This window comes from Pan paniscus, chromosome 5 (genome assembly GCF_029289425.2).
Source record: "Pan paniscus chromosome 5, NHGRI_mPanPan1-v2.0_pri, whole genome shotgun sequence".
In the NCBI taxonomy this organism is placed as follows: Eukaryota; Metazoa; Chordata; class Mammalia; order Primates; family Hominidae; genus Pan; species Pan paniscus.
Window position 1 is genome coordinate 97,795,901 of NC_073254.2, and position 12,256 is coordinate 97,808,156.

The 12,256-nt window shown below is 37.3% G+C and overlaps 1 protein-coding gene across 2 annotated transcripts in view; it reads left to right on the top strand.

Moving 5' to 3' along the window:
- Positions 1–12,256, top strand: part of MEI4 (meiotic double-stranded break formation protein 4) — a 269,256-nt gene that overhangs the window by 91,737 nt on the left and 165,263 nt on the right. For both annotated transcript variants that reach the window (XM_008975281.6, XM_055113905.2), the window contains exon 3: positions 9,986–10,521. In XM_008975281.6, coding sequence (XP_008973529.1) covers positions 9,986–10,521 — 536 coding nt within the window. The remainder of the gene's footprint in view (positions 1–9,985; positions 10,522–12,256) is intronic.

The following is a 12,256-nucleotide window of genomic DNA, read 5'->3' on the forward strand; positions in this document are numbered from 1 at the left end:
GAAAGATCTAAAATCGACACCCTAACAATTAAAAGAACTGAGAAACAAGAGCAAACAAATTCAAGAGCTATCAGAAGACAAGAAATAACTAAGATCAGAGCAGAACTGAAGGAGATAGAAACACACACACCAAAAAAACCCTTGAAAAAACTCGGTGAATCCAGGAGGTGGTTTGAAAAGATCAAGAAAACAAATAGACCACTAGCCAGACTAATAAAGAAGAAAAGAGAGAAGAATCAAATAGATGCAATAAAAAATGATAAAGGGGATATCACCATGTATCCCACAGAAATACAAACTACCAACAGAGAATTTGCAACCTCTATGCAAATAAACTAGAAAATCTAGAAGAAATGGATAAGTTCCTGAACACATACACCCTCCCGAGACTAAACCAGGAAAACATCAAAGCCCTGAAATGACCAATAACAAGTTCTGAAATTGAGGCAGCAATTAATAGCCTACTAACCAAAAAAAGTCCAGGACCAGATGGATTAACAGCCAAATTCTACCAGAGGTACAAAAAGGAGCTGGTACCATTCCTTCTGAAATTATTCCAAACAATAGAAAAACAGGGAATCCTTCCTAACTCATTTTATGAGGCCAGCATCATCCTGATACCAAAACCTGGCAGAGACACAACAAAAAAAGAAAATTTCAGGCCAATATCCCTGATGAACATCAACACGAAAATCCTCAATAAAATACTGGCAAACCGAATCCAGCAGCACATCATCAAACAGCTTATCCACCATGATCAAGTCGGCTTCATCCTTGGGATACAAGGCTAGTTCAACATACACAAATCAGTAAACATAATCCATCACATAAACAGAACCAATGACAAAAAACACATGATTATCTCAGTAGACCCAGAAAAGGCCTTTAACAAAATTCAACAGCCTTCATGCTAAAAACTCTCAGTAAACTAGGTATTGATGGAACGTATCTCAAAATAATAAGAGCTATTTATGACAAACCCACAGCCAATATCATACTGAATGGGCAAAAACTAGAGGCATTCCCTTTGAAAATCCACACAAGACAAAGATGCCCTCTCTCACTACTCCCATTCAAGATAGTATTGGAAGTTCTGGCCAGGGCAATCAGGCAGGAGAAAGAAATAAAGGGTATTCACCTAGGAAAAGAGGAAGTCAAATTGTCTCTGTTTGCAGATGACATGATTGTATATTTAGAAAACCCCATTGTCTCAGCCCCAAATCTCTTAAGCTGATAAGCAACTTCAGCAAAGTCTCAGGATACAAAATCAATGTGCAAAAATCACAAGCATTCTTATACACCAAGAACAGACAGAGAGCCAAATCATGAGTGAACTCCCATTCACAATTGCTACTAAGAGAATAAAATACCTAGGAATACAACTTACAAGGGATGTGAAGGATCTCTTCAAGGAGAACTACAAACCACTGCTTAAGGAAATAAGAGAAGACACAAACAAATAGAAAAACTTTCCATGCTCATTGATAGGAAGAATCATATCACAAAAATGACCATAATGCCCAAAGTAATTTTTAGATTCAGTGTATCCCCATTAAGCTACCACTGACTTTCTTCACAGAATTGGAAAAAAACTAATTTAAATTTCATTTGGAACCAAAAAAGAGCCCACATAGCCAAGACAATCCTAAGCAAAAAAAATCAAAGCTGGAGGCGTCACACTACTACAACTATACTACAAGGCTACAGTAAACAAAACAGCATGGTACTGGTACCAAAACAGATATATAGACCAGTGGAACAGAACGGAGTCCTCAGAAATAACGCCACACATCTATAACCATTGGATCTTTGACAAACCTGACAAAAACAAGAAATGGGGAAAGGATTCCCTATTTAATAAATGGTTTTGGGATAACTGGCTAGCCATATGCAGAAAGCTGAAACTGGATCTCTTCCTCACAACTTACACAAAAATTAACTCAAGATGGATTGAAGAATTAAATGTAAGACCTAAAACCATAAAAACCTTAGAAGAAAACCTAGGCAATACCATTCAGGACATAGGCATGGGCAAAGACTTCATGACTAAAACACCCAAAGCAATGGCAACAAAAGCCAAAATAGACAAATGGGATCTAATTAAACTAAAGAGCTTCTGCACAGCAGAAGAAACTATCATCAGAGTGAACAGGCAACCTACAGAATGGGAGAAAATTTTTACAATCTATCCATCTGACAAAGGGCTAATATCCAGAATCTACAAATAACTTAAACAAATTTACAAGAAAAGAAAGCAACCCCATCAAAAAGTAGGTGAAGGATTTCAACAGACACTTCTCAAAAGAAGGCATTTATGCAGCCAACAAACGTATGAAAAAAAGCTCAGCATCACTGATCATTAGAGAAATGCAAATCAAAACCACAATGAGATATCACTTCACGCCAGTTAAAATGGCAATCATTAAAAAGTCAGGAAACAGCAGATGCTGGAGAGGATGTGGAGAAATAGGAATGCTTTTATACTGTTGGTCGGAGTGTAAATGTGTTCAACCATTGTGGAAGACAGTAGGTCGATTCCTCAAGGATCTAGAACCAGAAATACCATTTGACCCAGAAATCCCATTACTGAGTATATACCCAAAGGATTATAAACCATTCTGCTATAAAGACACATGCACACGTATGTTTGTTGCGGCACTTTTCACAATAGCAAAGACTTGGAACCAACCCAAATACCCATCAATGATAGACTGGACAAAGAAAATGTGGCACATATACACCATGGAATACTGTGCAGCCATGAAAAAGGATGAGTTCATATCCTTTGCAGGGACATGGATGAAGCTGGAAACCATCTTTCTCAGCAAACTAACACATCAGCAGAAAACCAAACACCGCATGTCTCACTCATAAGTGGGAGTTGAACAATGAAAGCACATGGACACAGGGAGGGGAACATCACACACCGTGTCCTGTAGGGGGTTAGGGGGGTTCTGGGGAGGGGATGGCATTAGGAGAAATACCTAATGTAGATGATGGGTTGATGGGTGCAGCAAACCACCATGGCATGTGAGTACCTATGTAACAAACCTGCATGTTCTGCACATGTACCCCAGAACTTAAAGTATAATAGAAATAAATAAATAAATAATAAGTGAAGCTCAAAACAAACAAACAAGGCTCCAAAGATCTCTACGGCAGAGGCAAAATGCCGCCAGTCTCTTTGCTAAAGCATAGCAAGAGTTACTTTTACTCCAGTTCCCAATAAGTTCCTCATCTGCACCTGAGACCACCTCAGCCTAGGCTTTACTGTTTGCATCACTATCAGCATTTTGGTCAAAATCATTTGACAGGTCTTTAGGAAGTTCCAAACTTTCTGACATCTTCCTGTCTTCTTCTGTACCCTCAGAATGGTTACAATCTCTGCCTGTTACCCAGTTTCAAAGTTGCTTCCACATTTTCAGGTTATCTTTATAGCAGTACCCCACTCTCTGCAGTACCAATTTCTTGTATTCATTTTCACTCTACTATAAAGAACTTCCCCAAACTGGGTAATTTACAAAGAAAAGAGGTTCTGTTGACTCACATTTCCACATGGCTGGGGTGGCCTCAGGGAACCCACAATCATGGTGGAAGGGAAAGCAGGCACGTCTTACATGCGGAGAGAGAGAGTGAAGGGGGAAAGAGCCCCTTATAAAACCACCAGATCTTGTGACAACTCACTCACTGTCATGAGAACGACATGGCAGTAACCACCCCCATGATCCATTCACCTCCCACCAGGCCTCTCCCTTGACATGTGGGTATTACAGTTTGAGATGAGATTTAAATGGGGACACAGAACCAAGCCATATCAATGGGCTTAATTTTATGGGTAAGTTAGGGAATGTAGAAATAAGTAAGAAAGGTATCAAGAATTCATGTGACTGGGCACAGTTGGTGGCACCTGTAATTCCTGTGATTTGGGAGGCTGAAGTGGAAGGATCCCTTGAGAGCAGGAATCAGGATTTGAGACCAACCTGGGCAACAAGTGGTACACAGTGTCCTGAAAAAAAAGAAAAACAAAGAGATGGTGTGATTGTGAATAAATAGAGTATAATTAAGTACACTTAACTTAAGTATTGTTAAGTATACTTGAGATCCACTCTAAAATGGTAAATGAGTTCAAGGTAGACCTTAAAAACAGAAAGAAAATGTAAGGGTTAAGGGTTCAGCAAAATGAAATATAAAGTCTATGGGATCCAGTGTGTAAGAGGGACTTAGAATATTGTAGATGAACTCTGTAGGTTTTGTTTATTCATACTTTTTTTTTTTTAAGACAGAGTCTCACTGTGTCACCCAGGCTGGAGTGCAGTGGCACGATCTCGGTTTACTGAAACCTCCACCTCCCATGTTCAGTCAGTTCTCCTGCCTCAGCCTCCTGAGTAGCTGAGATTACAGGCACACACCACCACACCCGGCTAACTTTAGTATTTTTAGTAGAGACGGGGTTTTACCATGTTGGCCAGGCTGGTCTTGAACTCTTGACCTCATGATCTGCCCACCTCTGACTCCCATGTGCTGGGTGTTTATTATAATGTTTAATTGATATTTCATGTACTTTTGGTTATGATTGCATACTTTAGCATAATTTAGATTTCTGATCTCCATAATTATGTAATAATAAAAAACATGAAACAAAATGTGTCAAACTGTGCTGGAATGGTGTGTGCGTGTGTGTGTGTGTGTGTGTGTGTGTGTGTGTGTGTGTGTATTTTACCTCTATTAAATCTAATGACAAACAGATAGGTGCAATAAATTGGAGAGACATTACCGCAAGCTCGTCTGCACAATAATAAATGAAGGCAGAAACCTTATTTGACTTTTGCTTTACCTTAGTGTCTCCTGGAAAAACAGGAATTACAGAAAGCGGCACCAGCATGGCTTCATTATCTTTTCTCTCCTTTGGGCATGATGCTTTCTTAGCCATGCTTTGAGGTCTAACTCAGTCATACAAGCAAAGAATAGAATCTGGTTGTAGTTATGAAAGACCCATTTAAAGGGACAAGGATATATTAGTCTATGTCCATGCTGTATATTACTCAAACAAGAATGGATACTTAAAAATCTTATCTTTATGAATAAATATTTATGACTACTATCAGATATTATAACCCATTAATACTAATATTGAAAATATTTAATCTTTTCTAAGAAAACTTTTTTTCCTATTTATGTTTTTTCTCTTCTAAGGACACATACTATAGTCACAGCTGCCCACTATTATTTACCTTATTAGGGAGTGAGTGGTTTCCAGTATGGAAGCATTGGTTTCCAGTGTAAATGCTATTTGTAGTTGTCAGAGTTTTCATCGTTGAGGACAGATAGGAGCAGAACTAAATTGGTTATGGGTTATAAAAGTTATTAATAGTAGATGCTATAAAAAAGCATATTATTGGCTTTTTTTGGCTGATTTTAAATAATTATTGCAATAGCCATATTCTTTTGGTTTCTCTCTTTCCCTCCCTCCCTCCCTCCCTCCCTCCCTCCCTCCCTCCCTCCCTCCCTCCCTCTCTCTCTCTCTTTCTCTCCCTCTTTGTATTCCTCTCTCTCCCCCCCGCCGCCTTCTCCTTCTCTCTATTTCTATTTCTGTCCTTCTATCTCATCTTTCTAGGCTATCTATGTAATTGTTGTGGTTTGGTATAATTTTCCAAGGAGTTGATCATGGTTCATTATAAATATTAAAGATGACAGAAGACCTGTTATAACCCACAGCAAGTTTCAGCTCTAAGCATTTCCCCGATGAGGTGTCTGCTACAGATGATTCTATTGTTTAGTGAAAAGATCATAAGGATGACAAGAGACAGGGCCTCTGGCCTTAAGGAACTCATAAACAAGTGGATAACATTTAGAAATCAATGAACACTATAATGGAAATGTACAGAAGCTGGAATAGAGCACACAGCCTCTTTGCTGTCATTGGAAGGTGATTGGACTTGGAATGTAATGATTTCACTTGTTCACTGTGTGGCTCTTTCTCAGTTCTCTTAATCAAGCTGAGCTTCGTTTCCTAATTGGCAAATTAGAGATCGAAATAACATATCTTTCAGGGTTTTTGTGAATATCAGTTGAATTGTTTGATGAAGCTAGTTTGTATAATAAAATATGAATATAAGGTTCTTTTATTCAGCTTGATATTTTGACTTTAACATTGGGAGCCATATTGTGTAAAATCCTAGCATAGTTCTCTGTTGTGACATTAAAGCATTCCTTTAGAGCACTGAAAGGAGATTCTTCTTTGTGTGTTTTTCCATATTAGCATTTCTAACATATGCTCTCATGACATTTTTCTGATGGTATAGAAATAAAGCAGCCTGTAAGAAAGGTGGTCAATGTTGTGTATTCCTGTCCCCATAGCATACATTGGTAGAGGTACTCTTTCAAATTTGTACTTGTCATGCCTGAAGGGGATGAGATGGAGTGGATGTGGCTTGCCAAAAGGCATGGCAGTGAGAAGTAAAGAGAAAAACTGGCCATCACCTTTTTTCTTCCCAATTTATCCATTGGTAGAATTCATTTTCTGAGTTTTTGTTGAAATAATTACACATGAAGTTAAGCTTACCTTTAAGATTAATGCAATTGTTCTGTTTTTTAAATTACTTTAACTTCCATGAAAGAAAAGTATAATTTTCTAGATTACTGTAGTCCGTATTTCCCCTTTATTTATGTGAAGAATGAAGTTGATGTCTTGAGAAGTCATTTTCAGTGTCTATTCACTTAAAATGATCAGTCCATCTGGCTGTGTTAATATAGAAATAGGACAGGTGTGGTGGCTCATGCCTGTAATCCCAGCACTTTGGGAGGCCGAGGCGGGTGGATCACAGGGTCAAGAGATCGAGACCATCCTGGCCAACATGGTGAAACCCTGTCTGTACTAAAAATACAAAAATTAGCTGGGTGTGGTGGCATGTGCCTGTAGTCTCAGCTACTTGGGAGGCAGAGGCAGGAGAATCACTTGAACCCAGGAGGTGGAGGTTCTGTGAGCCAAGATTGTGCCACTTCACTCCAGCTTGGTGACAGAGCAAGACTCCATCTCACAAAAAAAAAAAAAAAAAAAAAAAAAAGAAAGGAAGAAATAGCCACATGCAGTTCAGTTTGTTTGCTGATAGATCATTTTTCTGGTTACCACTACTTTTTGAACTTTCTGCATTATCATTGTCTCCTTTTAATTATCTCCTTTTAAGCATGGCATGTAGAAGTTGTAGTGATAATTAGCAAGCACATATCTGCACATTTTTGATGGTTATAGTAGACACTTGTTAAATGAATGAATTCTAAGTTAAAGCTCAATCCTCCAATTCTACCTCATCAGCTTCCGTTTTTTCTGAAGGACAAGAGCAGCAAATTAGATTTACGAACCATATGGTGGAGAATGTAGAAGATGTCACATTTACCATTCTTTTTGTGCACTGTTCAACCACTGTCCCCCTTTCTCAAACTTTAAGAAAATATTACTGTCAGGTGAGATCTCCTTTAACTTCCTGTATGCCAATAGTAGTTCTGCACAACCCTATACTTTTTCATTCTTTTTCCTTCGGCTTAGAGAAAAGTGTTTACTTTGGCATTACAGATCCCAGCCCATCCACTGGGTCCTTAACTCAGTCTCCTATCTTCTCCAGGGCCATGTCTCACCTGCCATTCTTTTCTCATATTTCCAACCTCTGCTTATCCATTGTGTTTTTTTCTTTGTTTTTAATTGCTCATTTCACTCAATTTGTCATGCCACATTTGTCTGCAGTTGCTATCCATTTTATGCTTTCCTGGTCTAAGTCCTCAGAAGTGTCCTTCACTTACTTTCTTCACTTACTTCCAGTCTTCACTTACTTTCTTCACTTCCAGTCTTCACTTACCTTATTCTCATTCACTCTTTAGTCCATTGCAATAAGTTCTCTGTCTGCCACCCTGTCTAATCGATCAAAACTGCTCTGGATGAAGCTGCTATGAATGAGGTAACTGGTGTTTGTTTGTTTGTTTGTTTGTTTAAATTAGCAATTCCAACAGACATTTTTTCAACCTATTGTTTTGGTGGATTTTTTTGCTTCATGTATGTAACTCTTCTTGAAACTGTTTCCTTGACTTTTATGACACAATCATTTTTTCTTGTACCTTTTAAATTGTTCCTTCTCTATGTTCTTAATGACTGTTATGTCTCTATCCAGCCTTCAAATACTGATCCTATTCAGGGTATCTTTTTTGATCCTTTGTTTACTCACTGCCCATACTCTCTCTGAATGATTGTAATCATTTTTATAGTTTCTGCTATCTACACACTGATAACTCCCAAAATGCATTTTCAGTCTAGACCTTCTCCCCAGTCTTAGGCTTATGTGACCAGTTTCTAAAGGATCATCTCTGACTAGATTTTCTCCAGCTGCCTCAGAATTTATGTGACTAAACCTGAACTTTTTATAGTCTCTTCTAAGCCATTTCTTCTATCTTTTTACTATTTCATTTGGCAGCACCATAATCTACCTTGTCACCTAAGTCAGAACCATGGAATGCATTTATTCATACTTTCACTTCATTGCCCATATTCAGTCAGTAAGCTGGTCTCCAGATTACATATTGATATTTTGTGTTTATTTTCCCAGTCAGTCCTTTTCTTTCTCTTCCACTGCAGCTGCTTAGTTCATTTCACTCTTCACCCAATGTTGGGACTAATAGAGGTGCTTTTCACCTCAATTAGATCGCTCAATGTTTTATTATGTTCTCCTCAAATAAGCCCTTCCTATAGCCAATAGAATGATGAAATTAAAATAAGACTATTTCATTTTTCTGCATTACAACTTTCAGTGCCTCATTCCTGTTCCCACTGCTGACAGCCATATTTCTCATATTTAGTTTCATGGATATGTGTGTACTTTAGAATATTCAATGAGAACTTTTCAATTTGGTTTATGCATTTTACTGATAATCATTTTAAAAACAACCACAGCTTTGTTTGTGTTTATGATGGCATGTCTGTCAAAGAGTGACCGGGAGTAATTAGATTTAGCTTTAGATGCAGTATTTTTCAGCCAAGATGAGGAAATTCTAGAAGTTATAGACATATTTTCATGGATCTATACCACATACACACACATGTGTACATACACAGGTACATACACATGTATATACATATATATACACACATATATGATATACATATACAGAGATATGTAGATATCTATACATATTTGTATTTGCATATCAGATATTTTATGTGTGTATGTGCATAATTTTTCCAAAGGGGTCTTATATTATTCAAGTCGGAAATTCACTCTACACTTTACAGGATGAATTGTAAGGTTCTTAACATGTCTTATATTATCTTTTATGATCTGGCCTCTATATTATTTATCTTAGTCTCTTACCTTATACTTTCTGTGGAAGCAACATCAAATTACTGGAGAGTCCTCATATACACAAATGCTATTATTTTTCCTGTTGTATTTATGCGTTTACATTTACCCCTTAGGTGTATGGTATTCTTTTGCCTTCTGTCTTCTCCTAACTTTAACTTTGAGCTCCTACTTTATAAGTAGTTCCATCATGACCTCTTCCAGGATACACTAATCTAACAAGGTAGGCTGTTCAATGGCCCTCCTGATTTTATAGTTCCCTCAGTAAATCTCTATGTCTGGGTACACCTTATTGCTTTGTAGTTACCTGTTGGATTCACTACCAGACTGTGACCTCCTTCAGGTCTTGTGGCTTTCTCTTCTGCATCTTTCAAGCATGGCATTGTAATTGAATGAGAGATAATGACCTGAAAACACATGAATGAGTCACCTTTCTACCCATGAAGATAAAGACCTTTTTTCTACAATCTTTACAATTTCTTTCACAGTTTTTTCTTTACTCAGTTTTTACACTACTGCTTGTTAAATGCTTAATGTGTATTTATATACTTCATTTCTTATTTTAAGATAAGTATCAATGGCTAGTTTTACATGAAGAAATTTCAGCTGCATGAAGATAATCCTTCTATTCCTTTATTTTTCAGGATACGTTTCCTCCCAGTTGGAGGCTCAGGAACCTAAGAGTTCTGAAAGTACGTTAACTTCTATGGAAGATTCTGGATGTGATTTGTCGAATGAGCAGAGAACTGAATCCTCAGACCTGTCCCAGCACTTTGTGGAAAGCTGTACCCCCACTCACTTTCCACCACTGCCTCTTGTGAAAAGACCTTGTGCTATCCTGCAAAATCCTTTGTCTTCTCACATGCAATTCTTGCAATATCTACTTGAATTAAAGAACTTGACAGAATCAGGTAATCTTGAAAGAGACTTAACCCACTTTGAAAAAGACTCTTCCACAGTCTCTGATTCTGTTTTTCAATTGCTGGATGGCCTGATCACTTTTTACCGTAATCCCAAACTTCCTTTTTCAAGATTTTGGACAGAAGCTGTTGGTACTTTAGCTTGTCTGATCAGTGACTATAACTTATCTAGTCATATTCTTAAAAAGTGTTCCAAGAAGTTGGAAGAATTTGAGAAAACCCTACTACATGCTATTTTAGGAAACAATCGTATAAATCGGGTGAGTAATAAATCCCTCTTTTATTCCTAAAATGCTAGTAATTTTAGTGAACATCTCTTTGGGTAATGTCTGTTGTTGTCCCTTAGCCTTGTGGCTCAAGGAGTCCCTTATTGGGTCTTTTTCTGCAGCTGTCTGCAGCTCTTATCTGTCATGATGTCTCCACTTCTAGCCTCTGATTGCTACAGCATAGTTTTCTGCATAGATGCCTTTGCTTCAAACTTGTTCTTCTCTGCTTTGAATTACTTTCTCTGTTTTATTATCAGCACCCTTGGATTCTTTTATTCTTATGTTTTCCCTTTTTTGTTTCTATTTCTTATTGTTCAAAAAGTCTCAACACTTTTGAGAAAACTGCTAACAAATAAGGTTTTCCAAACTTAACGTCTGTGAGTGTTAAATTCCTCATGATGGATTATCTGTACTGTATTGAATTTGCTCTTTTTCTGGCATTGACTAGCAAATGCCTTGGGGTCGAAGAATATTTTTCTCTTCTTTTGGCCTTTCCCTTGTAAGTGATAAATGCCCCATGGACCCTCTGCAGATGTAGGTGAATTGAATAAATTGGCTAAGGAGCACATAATATAAAGCTTTATTATTTTTTTTCCTTATTTATTTATTTAACATGGCTTAGAAAGATTTACTCAGGGATTCTTTCTTAACAAGTGACATTGAGATAACCTGAAGTTGTTTTGTTGTTTGGCTCTTGAGACATGATAGAGAATTTCTTTTTCATATTATTTCTGCCTTCTTTAATATCTGATCCTTTTTCTGGGAAATTCCAAATGGCTTCACATTTTAATCCTCTTTAATTGACTACCAGAAATATAATAGAAGAAACTAAAAGGTCTGTCTAACTTATTTACTATATTTCATTGTAGGAAAAAGGTTATTGGACCTTGTTTCTTTGGATACATCATTGTTAAATATTTGCCTCCGTGCTATGATCTAACATTTAGGGTTTTTGTACAGTGGAGGCTTTATCTGAGTTTTCAAAATTTTGATAAAATTTGCACTGATAAACCAATTTGTTTCATGTACAGCTGTTCTTTCCTTCTCTATTAAGGTATGATTTGATCAATATTTTAAAAACTTTGTGAGTAAGCTTCGGCATTTGTGAAAGATATTGAATTTTCTGTCTGGAAAATGGAAATCTTTTTCTTTTGGACATGGTCAATCAGGAATTAAATATCAGATTTGCCATAGTTGTATCTGAGATATAAAATCCATTTCTAAACCATGAAAATATCTTAAATACTTGATATTTTTTAAACTTCTTTTGATACTTTTGCTTTCTTTTTAAACACTACTTTAAGCAGTCTTTATGTAACTTGGAACCTTGAAGATACTGGCATTTATAGTCCATATCAGAATTACTGAATGATGCAAATATTTTTCCAGTCTAGTCTTTGCCTTCATATATGTATTGGAGGTTGATATGACTTAAACCTATACAAGAGTAGCCTTGGGAATTGTATGGAAGGAGGATAATGTGTAGAATAAACTACACATAAACTTGTGAATGAAAGTCCTCTTTTCTCTTTCCTCCACCTTCCTCAAGCAGATGGACCAAGTCTTGGAGGTGCAAGCTGTGCTGCCTGGGGTTTGTGGAGGGGTGACATAAGCACTTCCTTGGTTGCCTCAGCTAGTATCTCACTATGTTCCATGCACACCAAGTTCCCTGTCTCTGAGCGCACAGCACCAGGACTTGTGCAGAAATTGTTGTCCTTGTGGTCTAGGT